The sequence below is a fragment of the Oncorhynchus mykiss genome, chromosome 5 (genome assembly GCF_013265735.2).
Source record: "Oncorhynchus mykiss isolate Arlee chromosome 5, USDA_OmykA_1.1, whole genome shotgun sequence".
Lineage (NCBI taxonomy): Eukaryota > Metazoa > Chordata > Actinopteri > Salmoniformes > Salmonidae > Oncorhynchus > Oncorhynchus mykiss.
Window position 1 is genome coordinate 100,182,337 of NC_048569.1, and position 14,233 is coordinate 100,196,569.

The 14,233-nt window shown below is 41.2% G+C and overlaps 1 protein-coding gene across 5 annotated transcripts; it reads left to right on the plus strand.

Annotated features, from left to right (window-relative positions):
- The first annotated feature begins 590 nt into the window (after positions 1–590).
- On the plus strand, positions 591–8,829 carry si:ch211-121a2.4 (transmembrane protein 205). Of its 5 annotated transcripts, none has more exons than XM_036979016.1 (5): positions 613–723; positions 2,494–2,583; positions 7,484–7,628; positions 7,721–7,884; positions 8,283–8,829. In XM_036979016.1, the coding sequence occupies exons 2-5, from the start codon at positions 2,542–2,544 to the stop codon at positions 8,583–8,585; spliced, it is 654 nt and encodes a 217-aa protein (XP_036834911.1). In that variant the 5' UTR covers positions 613–723; positions 2,494–2,541; the 3' UTR covers positions 8,586–8,829. The 5 variants fall into 5 exon arrangements, with proteins under 5 accessions (XP_021460545.1, XP_021460544.1, XP_036834911.1 ...); XM_036979015.1 differs by having other exon boundaries at positions 629–736; XM_021604870.2 differs by lacking the exon at positions 2,494–2,583 and having other exon boundaries at positions 591–736.
- Positions 8,830–14,233: the final 5,404 nt, after the last annotated feature.

The window sequence follows — 14,233 nt, forward strand, 5'->3', positions numbered from 1 at the left end:
CTCACTTTCTCCATTTCAGAAGTTTCTGCAATTTCTTCATTCTCTGCACTCATTTGTAATAATTTTACGTTTGTTCTATTTCGTCGTTTAAAAAAATATGTTTTACAATATTTTCTCCGCTGAGATCGCCTATTTTCAATGGGTTCAATGACAGTTCTTAATTTAAACACCAGAGGGCAGTGTCGCTATTCTGGACTCCAATATAGGCTTGCTACTTGGCAGCTCCCGAACACTGTAAAATCTGTCATCAAGGCGAAGGGTGGCTACTTTGAATAATCTCAAATATAAAATATTGTAGCGGCCTAGGGTCGTTAAAATATATTTGGATTTGTTTAACACTTTTTTTGCTTACTAGATGATTCCATATGTGTTCTTTCATAGTTGATGTCTTCACTATTATTCTACAATGTAGAAAATAGTAAAAAATAAAGAAAAACCCTTGAATGCGTAGGTGTGTCCAAACTCTTAATGAGTGTAGTTTTTTTAATGAAATCGTGGTGTATAGGTGTAGGGTTAGTTGGTGGTGCAATTATTAATATTTATTTTCATTTTACGAACAAGAATAATTCAGATGGGTTGGCCGTGACTGGCCTCACACTTCAGTACAGTAGGTGGCAGTGCACCTTAAAGTCGTATCCGCAGACCCATCTCCAACGAAGAAGAAGAGCGCCTCTGTCTCCAGTCAGCAAGGAAAGGTGTCGTTTTCAAGACTGCAACAAACTGGTAGCTATTTGAGGTGCTGTTGAAATAAAAAAAAATTCCTAAATAGAGATTAATGGACGTTATCCTGAAAAGCACTGATTACAAATTATTGAAATCTTTATGCACGATTAGACAAATTTGCACAATTTAGGTGGCTAGTTAGCAAGCCTGTCTTGACTTCTCATAATTGGCTAGCTAAGCTGCCAGGCAGGCAGCAGTTCGCTAGCAGCTACAGTACCTCTTTTGAAACATGACAACAAGTAGCTAGCCAACGTAGTTCGTTGAAGGTGACATTGAAGCTGGCTTGTTATGTCCCCCCCACCCCACACTGATCAAATGGCTTGCCGGCTAACGTTAGCTGCCTAACTATGTAGCATGCTGTAACCACCTTGCGGGCTAAGTATGTCTGCAGTTAGTTAGTCATGTTATATGCTGTCAGACGGATTAAAAAATCCACATGTTTAACTAGGCAAGTCAGTTAAGATCACATTATTATTTACAATGACGGCCTACAAAAAATGCCTTTTTCCGGGGACGGGGATTGAACCTACATAAAAAAATATATATATATTTTTTATGTAGGTTTAATCCTACATGCAAAATATAGGGCAAAACGCACATCACGACAAGAGGCACCACTAACGTTACATAGAGACCTAAAACAACATAGCATGGCAACAACACATGGTTCTGGGGTCGAAATAATCAAGGGACACAACAGTGTAAAGCTGTTGGGAAATAGCCGTAAGAATCGGACTACACTTTAATTACTCTCTAGTCACAACGCGGCTTTTCCGAGATCAGGGAGACGAATTTCATTTGTAAACAACCGCTGCAGACTTGAAATTCTTAATTACGTGCCCTTCCTAACAATGCAGAGAGGAAAAATATGAAATAAAATGAGGAATAAATACACAATGACTAACGATACCATGGCTATATATACTGGGTACCAGTACCGATATGTAACTTTACATAACGTATACAGCACCAGTCATGTGCTACATTGTAGAATAATAGTGAAGACATCAAAACTATGAAATAACACATGGAACCAAAGTGTTAAACAAATCAAAATATATTTTAAATGTGAGATTATTCAGAGTAGCCACCCTTTGCCTTGACAGCTTTGCACACACTTGGCATTATCTCAACCAACTTCATGATGTAGTCAACTGGAATGAATTTCAATTAACAGATGTGAATTTGTGGAATTTTCCTTAATGCATTTGAGCCAATCAGTTGTGTTGTGACAAGGTAGGGGTGGTACAGAAGGTATTTGGTAAAGGACCAAGTCCATATTATGGCAAACTCAAATTAGCAAAGAGAAATTAGTCCATTCATTACTGGAACCCTTTTATTGTCTTAAGTATCAAAAATGACCCGCCACTATGTTTAACAGCAGAGAAAACCCCCTAAATTGTATTTTTTCAACTTGAAATTAGTTGACTTTTCCTAGAGTGACCCCAACATTAGAAAAAGTGAAACATTGCCTTTGTTCATATTTCCATGAAAGCTGTACACCACCAGGGTACAAAGATTCTTAGGGTCATTTTTGTCCCTGTAGTTATAAAATAATTTACACACCAACAATGAGAAATTGAGATTGTGTGCTACTGATTGAACTTAGACAATTTCAGACTAACTAAACATTGTTTGCTAATGGTGAATGCAGTCAGAGGCTATAAAGGTGCTGCAGATGACAGTCCCTCCAGTTCTCTCTCTGCTGAAGCCATGAGTGCAACGTTTCAGTGCCCAACAGGTCGTAGATCTGATTTTTATTTTCTTCAGATGTCCAGGAGAAACAAGAAAACAATGGTTTAGAGGTATCTAAAGAAGATGGGGAAGAATACAACCCAGAGCACGATGCATCATCTTCAGGTGGAGAAATCCCCCAAGCTGAAAGATACATTTTTGTCAAAGAACAGCAAAATAACATGGTCCTTTTCACCATATGACAACCAGGGCAGGAAGGCAGCACAAATGTCATAAGGATGGCCCCAGGGCCCACAAGGCATGCAGTTGCCCAGGACATTACCTCAACATTCTACATGTTCACACCAGCCATCGAAAAAAATCATCCTGGAAATGACAAAATTGGAGACAACTCGAAAAGGATGGATGAGATTGACCTGCGTGTCTACATAGGGCTGCTAATCTTAGCGGGTGTGTATAAGTCCCGAGGCGAGGCTACATGTAGTCTCTGGGATGCAGAGAGTGGAAGGGCGATTTTCCGTGCCATGATGCCACAGTCTTTCACACGGTCTCAAGAATGCTAAAATGTGTTAACTGAGTCAAGGTGTGAGAGAAAAACTGGCAGCCATAAGAAATGGGTGGAGTGTCTGCCATACCTCTACAACCCTGGGCCTAAAGCAACTGGTTCTATTCAGAGGTACATTTTGATTTTCATATCTGTAATGTGATTCACTGTTAATTTTATTATGTATTGCTGTAATATCATTGATTTAAGTGATTGTTTTCTGTGACACTGAAACTAATTACTGACAGTAATCTCTTGTCTAAAGGTCACTGTCCTGTCCGGCAGTATATGCCCAGCAAGCCAGCAAAGTATGGAGTCAAGATATGGGTGGCCTGTGACACACAATTCAGTTACGCTTGGAAGATGCAAGTCTACACAGGGAAGCCGACCAGTGGAGGCCCGGAGAAGAACCAGGTGATGCAGGTTGTGCTTGGTGTGACAGATGGACTAAGGGGGCACAATGTCACGTGTGACAATTTCTTCACCTCTTATCAACTCAGCCAGCAGCTCCAGAAGAAGATCACCATGGTTGGCCCAGTTAGAAAGAACAAGCCTGCACTCCTCACAACAAGGGGGAGAGAGGCCTTCTCATCGAAGTTTGCCTTCACCACCACTCTAGTTTCTTACCTCGCAAAGAGGAACAAGAATATGGTGATCATAAGGACAGGAAGCCAGACATCATCCTGGACTACAACCACAACAAAAGAGGTGTGGACAAGGTGATTGGAACTGCCCGCTGGCCCCTGGTCATCTTCCATAACATCATTGATGTGTCCTCATGCATTTGTGATATGGAACAAGATCAACCCTACCTGGATGCCTGATAAGTGGAACAAGAGGATGTTCCTGGAGCAGCTGGGAAAGGCTCTTGTAACCCCACACATTCAAAGAAAGGAGAGCCGAAGGACTGTAAAATAAATACTATGTGCTGCACATGTGAGAAATACATCTGCTAAGTCCATGTACACACACTTTCCTACATCTGCTAAGTCCATGCACACACACTTTCCTACATCTGCTAAGTCCATGCACACACACTTTCCTACATGTGCTAAGTCCATGCACACACACTTTCCTACATCTGCACAGTCCATGCACACACACTTTCCTACATGTGCTAAGTCCATGCACACACACTTTCCTACATGTGCTAAGTCCATGCACACACACTTTCCTACATGTGCTGAGTCCATGCACACACACTTTCCTACATCTGCACAGTCCATGCACACACACTTTCCTACATCTGCACAGTCCATGCACACACACTTTCCTACATGTGCTAAGTCCATGCACACACACTTTCCTACATGTGCTAAGTCCATGCACACACACTTTCCTACATCTGCAAAGTCCATGCACACACACTTTCCTACATCTGCAAAGTCCATGCACACACACTTTCCTACATCTGCTAAGTCCATGCACACACACTTTCCTACATCTGCTAAGTCCATGCACACACACTTTCCTACATCTGCTAAGTAGAGTTCATTGATTTATGTTCACATTTTTGTTTTGTATCTAGTTTGTTCTAATTTATTGTTTATACACCTTGTGGGTGGGGGCAATGGTTAAAAAATTTGAGAAGACTAGTATTTTGTAGTTGAATTCCTCATTGTACAGTATCACTATGTTGCCAAAAAAGTTCAAGACTTATTGTTTCCCTTCAATAAAATGCAATCAAGACTACTTTTTCACATTTCTGCTTCTTTCTTAGGCAATACAAGTGCTGTCTCTTGCACACAAGTTTACACCTATGCAGTACCTTAAGCAATAAATAATAATACAACTCTACTTTAGTAAAGAACTATTGATAGGTGTGTTAAAAAAAACCGAGTGGTGTAGACGGAAAACCCAGATATTCAAAGTTTGAAGAATGACGGGTTGTTTCTTCATGCAAAATAGATTTGGGATTTAGTGAAGGCGGGTCATTTTTTTTACCCTTAGGACAAGGGGAGTATACAGAATGTTAAGACATGCAGGTCAGTCAATCTGGAGAATTTCAAGGACTTTGAAAGATTCTTAAGTTGTATTTGCAAAAACCATCAAGTGCTATGATGAAACTGGCTCATGAGGACCGGCACAGGAAAGGAAGACCCAGTTACCTCTGCTGCAGAGGATAAGATCATTAGAGTTAACTGCACCTCATATAAATGCTTCAGAGAGTTCAAGTAACCGACACATCTCAACATCAACTGTTCAGAGGAGACTGCGTGAATTGCTTCAAAGAAACCACTAATAAAGAGACTTGCTTGGGTCAAGAAACACGAGCAGTGGAAATCTGTACTTTGGTCTGATCAGTCCAAATGAGGTTTTTTTGATCCAACCGCTGTGTCTTTGTGAGATGCAGAGTAGGTGAACGGATGATCTCTGCATGTGTGGTTCCCACCGTGAAGCGTGGAGGTGGTGGTGTGATGGTGCTTTGCTGGTGACACTGTCAGTGATTTAATTAGAATTCAAGGCACACTTAACCAGCATGGCTACCACAGCATTCTGTAGCGATACGCCATCCTATCTGGTTTGGTCTTAGTGGGACTATCATTTGTTTTTCAACAGGACAATGACCCAACACACCTCCAGGCTGTGTAAGGACTATAAGAAGGAGAGTAATGGAGTGCTGCATCAGATAACCTGGCCTCCACAATCACCCGACCTCAACCCAATTGAGATGGTTTAGGATGAGTTGGACCGCAGAGTGAAGGAAAAGCAGCCAGCAAAGGCTCAGCATATGTGGGAACTGTTGGAAAAGCATTCCAGGTGAAGTTGGTTGAGAGAATGCCAAGAGTGTGCAAAACTGTCAAAGGATGTCTACCTTGAAGAATCTGAAATACGAAATATATTTTGACTGAACACTTTTCTGTTACTGCGTTGTTTCATAGTTTGTCTTCACTATTATTCTACAATGTAGAAAATATTAAAAATAAAAACCCTTGAATGAGTAGGTGTGTCAACTTTTGACTGGTACTGTAGGTAGGGATAAAGTGACTATGCAACAGGATAGATGAACAGTAGCAGCAGCGTACAGTGCCTTTGGAAAAGTATTCAGACCCCTTGAATTTTTCCAACATTTTGTTAGGTTACAGCCATATTCTAAAACTGATGAAATTGTTTTTGTTTTTCCCCTCATCAATCTATATACAAGATCCCATAATGACAAAGCAAAAACAGGTTTTTAGAAATGTTTGCTAATAAAATAAACAAATATTACATTTACATAAATGTAAGATGGCATTGGAGAGCATGGCTGCCGTTTCATGGGCTCTTAATTAACCAACAGTGCTATTTTGTTTGTTTTCTAAGCATTGTTTGTAACTTATTTTGTAGATAATGTTGCTGCTACCATCTCGTATGACAAAAATATCTTATCGAAATCAGAACTGCGATTACCCATCTTGAACTGGACGAATAATTTCTCTTAAATGAGTCAGACAAGAGGGATTTACTCCAGACACCTGAACAGGCCCCCATCCCCGTCATTCACAGGAGATAAGAGACGGAAAAGATATCGGGGTGCCTTGAGGATCTGAAGATGATTGGCTAATCTGCCCTTGCCATCCGTACTACTGGCCAACGTACAATCTCTGGAAAATAAATTGGACATGCTAAAAGCACATATATCTTATGTTTCACTGAGAAGTGGCCGAACAACGACATGAATAACATGCATCTGGCGGGTTATACACTGCATCGGCAGAATAGAACAGCAGCCTCTGGGAAGACAACGGGTGACGGTCTATGTATATTTGTAAACAACAGCCGGTGCACGATATCTAAGGAAGTCTCAAGGTTTTGCCTGTCTGAGGTAGTGTGATCAACAGCTTATCATGAGATACTCTATCTACCTAGAAAGTTTTCATCTGTATTTTTCGTAGCTGTCTACATACCACCACAGACCGATGCTGGCACTAAGACCACACTCAAAGAGCTGTATACCGCCATTTGCAAACAGGAAAACGCTCATCCAGAGGCAGCGCTCCTAGTGGCCGGGGACTTCAAATCCGTTTGACCTAATATCTATCAGCATGGTACATGTGCAACCAGAGGGAAAAACACTCAAGACCACCTTTACTCCACACACAGAGACGCGTACAAAGCTCTCCCTCGCCCTCCATTTGGAAAATCTGACCATGACTTTATCCTTCTGAGTCCTGCTTACAAACGAAAATTAAAGCAGGAAGCACCAGTGACTAGATCAATAAAAAGGTTTCATTGTAATGCTCCTCGTTTTTAATCATCTTGATTTGTCAGTTGGCATAATTAGTACACTGACATCTCCCATCACTGGATTGAGGTGCGTTTTCCAAGACATTGCCACGTTCCAAACTAGAGAATGTAATTAACATGTAGTCAGATTCTTATAGATACAAGGGAAACAGAGTTAAGTTGAGTAGCTAGCTAGTTGTACATTGCTGTTATTCTGAAACTAGACTTTCACCTCTGGTCCAGTAACCTGCTACTGCTCGTGACTTAGTGGGGGGACAGGGTCAGAGAGAAATAACCCTGTGTGTCTGCTTACAGGGATCCAGGCAGAGAGAAAGGTGGAAGGAGACGGCTGGACTGACAATGACCACTGAAGGGGATCCCAGCCTCTCTGCCAAACTGCTGCAACTGGTGCTGCTGTCCACCTACTGGGGCATGCAGATCTGGTTTACCTGCATATCAAGTAAGTAACTTGACCTCTGATCCCCTTAACCCTGTGAGAGGGTGTGTATGATGGACAGTACTCCTATAGGGCTCCTGTGTGTTTTTGATCAGGCTTTGTGATGGACAGCCACCTGAACAGACACACATTTGGTTTGATCCAGAGCAGACTGGTTCCGTTCTACCTTCACCTGGGCTCTCTCTGTGCCTTCCTCAACCTGACGCTGTTCGCTGTCTACCACCCTGCAGACCTGCTAGATGACAGAGAGGCCTTCCAGGTAACTTGAACCCTTGACCCTACCACCCTGCTAGATGACAAGGAACATTTCAATTGCATACTCATCTCCTTCTCAAAACCCATTGGATGAGAAAGCCAGAGGTCCCTCCCTTCAGACCTTCTCTTCCAATGGGTTATGAAAAGGAGAGGACATGAAGTATGCAACAGATTCTCCCAGGGAGACCTTCCAGGTGCATGAGGAGTCCTGACCGTGCGAGAATCCTCACCTCATAACCCATTGGAGAAGGTCCGAAGGGAGGGACCTCTGGCTCTCTCAATGGGTTTTGAGGAGACGAGAATGAAATTGAGATTCTCCCCCAGATCTCTAACCTTGTCAGGGACTCATTCCTCTATGCAGCTGCTTTCATACATTGATACACTTTGTCTCTCTCGCTGTAGATTGGGGTATACTTCCTGTGTGTGTCGGTAGCAGCGGTCAACGCCCAGTGGTTCGGTCAGATGACATCAGAGATAATGGAAGACATGCATCTAATGGAGCAAGCACAAGGATTGGGCCAGGACATTGGTCTATCTACCAATAGGGAGGCTTACGCCAAGCTGTGTGAGACAGACGGTAGATACAGGCGTCTGTCTGGTCAGCTGTGGCTTTACAGACTGTTGTCTTCGCTGTGTAACATCTGCTGCATTACCTGCAATGCATACAGCCTGTACTACCTAGCAGAGAACCTTACTTCACTATAGCACAGTTACCAAATCTGCAGTATCTATTGGCTGGGGAAATATGGATGGTAAGTCCACGGGTGGCTGGAGTGAATGGTATCGACACATTAAAATCATGGTTTCATACTATTCACATTACTATGAGCCGCCCTACCCTCACCAGCCTCCCGTAGTTAAGTCCAGCAACACTCAGGTTTGTTCTTTTTCAAGCCATTTTAATCTTCTACTAGAGAGATGTATTTTATTAAACTAGAGGAGAGGCGGAGGGATGTATTTTATTCTACTGGAGGAGAGATGGGGGGATGCATTTTATTCTACTGGAGGAGAGATGGAGGGATGTATTTTATTAAACTAGAGGAGAGATGGAGGGATGTATTTTATTAAACTAGAGGAGAGATGGAGGGATGTATTTTATTAAACTAGAGGAGAGATGGAGGGATGTATTTTATTAAACTAGAGGAGAGATGGAGGGATGTATTTTATTAAACTAGAGGAGAGATGTATTTTATTAAACTAGGAGAGATGGAGGGATGTATTTTATTAAACTAGAGGAGAGATGGAGGGATGTATTTTATTAAACTAGAGGAGAGATGGAGGGATGTATTTTATTCTACTGGAGGAGAGATGGAGGGATGCATTTTATTCTACTGGAGGAGAGATGGAGGGATGCATTTTATTAAACTAGAGGAGAGATGGGGTTATGTATTTTATTAAACTAGAGGAGAGATGGAGGGATGTATTTTATTAAACTAGAGGAGAGATGGAGGGATGTATTTTATTAAACTAGAGGAGAGATGGAGGGATGCATTTTATTAAACTAGAGGAGAGATGGAGGGATGTATTTTATTAAACTAGAGGAGAGATGTATTTTATTAAACTAGAGGAGAGATGGAGGGATGTATTTTATTAAACTAGAGGAGAGATGGAGGGATGTATTTTATTAAACTAGAGGAGAGATGGAGGGATGTATTTTATTAAACTAGAGGAGAGATGGGGTTATGTATTTTATTAAACTAGAGGAGAGATGGAGGGATGTATTTTATTCTACTGGAGGAGAGATGGAGGGATGCATTTTATTCTACTGGAGGAGAGATGGAGGGATGCATTTTATTAAACTAGAGGAGAGATGGGGTTATGTATTTTATTAAACTAGAGGAGAGATGGAGGGATGTATTTTATTAAACTAGAGGAGAGATGGGGTTATGTATTTTATTAAACTAGAGGAGAGATGGAGGGATGTATTTTATTAAACTAGAGGAGAGATGGAGGGATGTATTTTATTAAACTAGAGGAGAGATGGAGGGATGTATTTTATTAAACTAGGAGAGATGTATTTTATTAAACTAGAGGAGAGATGGAGGGATGTATTTTATTAAACTAGAGGAGAGATGGAGGGATGTATTTTATTAAACTAGGAGAGATGGAGGGATGTATTTTATTAAACTAGAGGAGAGATGGAGGGATGTATTTTATTAAACTAGAGGAGAGATGGGGTTATGCATTTTATTAAACTAGAGGAGAGATGGAGGGATGTATTTTATTAAACTAGAGGAGAGATGGGGTTATGTATTTTATTAAACTAGAGGAGAGATGGAGGGATGTATTTTATTAAACTAGAGGAGAGATGGAGGGATGTATTTTATTAAACTAGGAGAGATGGAGGGATGTATTTTATTAAACTAGAGGAGAGATGGAGGGATGTATTTTATTAAACTAGAGGAGAGATGGAGGGATGTATTTTATTAAACTAGAGGAGAGATGGAGGGATGTATTTTATTAAACTAGAGGAGAGATGGAGGGATGTATTTTATTAAACTAGAGGAGAGATGGAGGGATGTATTTTATTAAACTAGAGGAGAGATGGGGTTATGCATTTTATTAAACTAGAGGAGAGATGGAGGGATGTATTTTATTAAACTAGAGGAGAGATGGAGGGATGTATTCGATTCTACGACTAGAGGAACGATCAGAGATGGCAGAGCTTTGGCTTTGCAGCTTTTAAGTTGGATTAAAGGTATACGCAAGGATACTTTCGTGAGCCAATGCTAACTAGTGTTAGCACAATGACTGGAAGTCCATGGTATCATGCACCCAGTCATTGCACTAACACCAGTTAATATTGGCTCACAAAAGTATCCTTGCGTTAATCAGACTGGGGAAGTAGATAAAGGTTTTCATTGTCAAAATCCCTTTAAATGTAGAGCTGATGTGGATGGTGTCAGTAAAGCAAGAGATTATTTTTAAAGTCACATTCACACAACCCTCATCTACCGGTAGAAATTAGGGGGTGGTGAGGTCATCACTCTCCTGCAAGACTCTAAGGCCTATCCTGTGGGGCTGCCATGGGGACCTCCAGGTGCGTCCTTGATGTAATGTCCTGTGAACGCTCCAACAATTGTGTTGGCTTCATAGAGGTAGAAAGGACTCCTCTGTGCCTCAATGGATTCTGTGACAGCATGGGTAGCGCCATCTCAATTTGAAAGTTGTCGATTTTCTTTTGTGTTTAATAAGAGTATTGGTGATTTAGTGCCACCTGCAGTGCTGAACCAAATCTTGATTCATTTGTTGGCTACCAAATTTATAAAAATTATTTTACAAACCATAGGCAACAATTCACTGAACACTCAGTTGACTACTTTGAAATGGTGGAAGCCATTTTTTTTTCACTTTGACTTTTCTACATTGTAGAATAATAGTTAAGACAAACTATGGAATCATGTAGAAATCAAAAGGGTTAAATAAATCAAAATATATGAGATTCTTGACAGCTTTGCATTCTCTCAACCAGCTTCATGAGGTAGTCACCTGGAATACATTTAAATTAACAGGTGTGCCTTAAGAAGGAAAGAAATTCCAGAAATGTACTTAATGCGTTTGAACCAAAGTAGGGGGGTATACAGAAGATAGCCCTATTTGGTGCAAAGAGAAAAAAACGGTCAGTCAATACAGAAAATTTCTTCCAAGTGCAGTTGAAAAACCAAGCGCTATGATGAAACTGGCTCTCATGAGGACCACCACAGGAAAGGAAGACCCAGAGTTACCTCTGCTGCAGAGAATACATTTATTAGTTACCAGCCTCAGAAATTGCAGCCCAAATAAATGCTTCAGAATTCAAGTAACAGACTGCGTGAATCAGGCCTTCATGGTCAAATTTCTGCAAAGAAACCACTAATAAAGGACACCAATAAGAAGACTTGCTTGGGCAAGAAACACAAGCAAAGGACATTAGACCAGTGGAAATCTGTACTTTGGTCTGATGAGTCCAAATTTTAGATTTTTGGTTCCAACCGCCGTGCCTTTGAGATGCAGAGTAGGTGAACGGATGATCTCTGCATGTGTGGTTCCCACTGTGAAGCGTGGAGGTGATGGTGCTTTGCTGGTGACACCGTCTGATTTATTTAAAATTCAAGGCACACTTAACCAGCATGGCTACCACAGCATTCTGTAGCGATACGCCATCCCATCGTGTTTGGTCTTAGTGGGACTATCATTTCTTTTTCAACAGGACAATGACCCAACACACCTCCAGGTTGTGTAAGGGCTATTTGACTAAGAAGGAGAGTGATGCATCAGATGACCTAGCCTTCACAATCACCCAACCTCAACCCAATTGAGATGAGTTGAACTGTAGAGTGAAGGAAAAGCAGCAAACAAGCACTCAGCATATATGTAGGAACAGCATTCCAGGTGAAGCTGGTTGAGAGAATGCCAAGCTGTCATCAAGGCAAAGTGTGGCTACTTTGAAGAATCTCAAATATATTTAGATTTGTTTAACACTTTTTTGGTTACATGATGTCTACACGTATTTTACAATGTAGAAAATAGTAAAAAATAAAAACCCTGGAAGCAGTAGGTATCAACTTTTGACTGGTACTATATATTTATTTGGTGTTACATGTAGGAGTGGATTTCTTTTAATTTGGGGTGTTTTAATCAAATATATCTGAGGTGCCCTTGAGCAAGACATTTAACCCCTAATATGCAGGGTTTTTCTGGATCAAAAAGGGTGGTGGGTGTAGCTGAATTTGAGCCCCCCATTTTATTTAAGCCAATTTCTCCATGGTGTTAGAATACATTTTGCATTCTTAAAAGCAAATGTCCTGCAATTCATTTACCATGGCTAATGCTGTGTTCTAACAAATCAATACCGCTTAATTGCTTTTGAAATGTAAATCTCCCTGACTGTCAAGCTTTTTTGTGATTGTTAGTTCCATTAACTTTATTTGGTTTTAGTAATTTGTTTACATAAATCCAGTGTAAGTAATACAATTATTTTAACGTATACCTCGGGTTTCAATCGAAAGTCCGCACAGGGTTCCACATCCACGCACCTCCCTTAGTGACCTGCAGAGATTGCTGATGAGAGGGTTCATTTCATGGAACAGAAGGTATACATTAGGATTGCTGCTGCTGTGTGGCTGACCCTGTGCTGCTTTTAGCCTCTGACTGTCAGTGGTCTGCAATAAACAGAAGACAGCAAAAAGATCAATTTCACTATGGACTGAAATACTTGCAAGGGTTGTAGATGAGGTATTTTTAATGTTAAAAATCATTGTTCTGGTTTTGAAGATAGTTTGACATGTTTGGTGATCAACATAACTTACTTCACAGATCAGTAACAAAAAGTAAGTACACCCAGCTAAAACCTTGGGGAGTGCAGACATTGGTATATCAAAAATGCTATTTTAAAATGGTGAATATTGCCATACCTGACAACTTGACTGTTGGGTAATGGCATGTAAAAGGACCCTGACGTTTCTAAGTATTAAACAGCCTTCAGGGTTAAGTTAGTCCCATCCTTAACCCTTAGGGGAGAAGTTAACCTCTGACAGCCAAACTATGAAACAACTCTAAAAGCTTTAACAAGAGCAAGGTATTGTCTGTTGCCTGCCAGCTACAGTTAAAACAGACCCACTAATCAATGAGACGAGCAAGTGACGCTTGCGCTAGGTAGACTCAGCGATATGTCGTACATGCAGAAACTAAACAGCATAGTGGGTCGGACTCAACTTCTGTGCTGTTTTGGTGCCCTGGCTACCCAAACTTCTTGCGCCGGCCAAATGCCACGCCAACGGAAGAGCCTGGATCCCGACGATTTCTAGAAAGCAAACATCCTAACCGTTTTGATTGGTCCCAGAGACAGAGGTGTTGTGCCCGAAGAACACACGTGGATAAAGCGGCGTTTAGAAAATTCATCATTGGCTTCGATACCCGGTTAAAGACGATCCAATCTCTGATGACTTTGTTTTGTACAACACCCTTCATTTTGACGTCATCACAAATGAGGGCAGTCTCAGACTAACGTATGCAGCGAACATAGAGCAGCGGAAGATTTCAATTTGAGTTATGAAACAAACCCGTGCACATACTGTGTGAGAGCCAAGTCTTGCATCTGAATATCTGTGGTGCTGCTCGTGGCAACATTTAGCTGAGTCTACCTTTAAACGTCTTTGTATGCTTCAAATCTAAGGAAAACATGGAGGGTGGAGTTAACCTCTGGTCTTTAGGGCTCAGACACCTATAGAGTTTGGTGGCAGAGAGTACTTAGCACCTCTGAACGTAATGTGTGTACCGATTTTCCATGTAGAAGCACAAGTCAGATATCTACAGAGGATGATCGGCACACCAACACTATATCCACAATCAGCGCGACGTGAAAGCCTTTAGGG

Bases quoted from the DNA above. Each gene is read 5' to 3' on its own strand.
- si:ch211-121a2.4 (XM_036979016.1), top strand. From the start codon at position 2,542: ATGGGGAAGAATACAACCCAGAGCACGATGCATCATCTTCAG. The intron at 7,629-7,720 runs GTAAGTAACTTG...GTTTTTGATCAG, and splicing joins CTGGTTTACCTGCATATCAA to GCTTTGTGATGGACAGCCAC. The intron at 7,885-8,282 runs GTAACTTGAACC...CTCTCGCTGTAG, and splicing joins ATGACAGAGAGGCCTTCCAG to ATTGGGGTATACTTCCTGTG.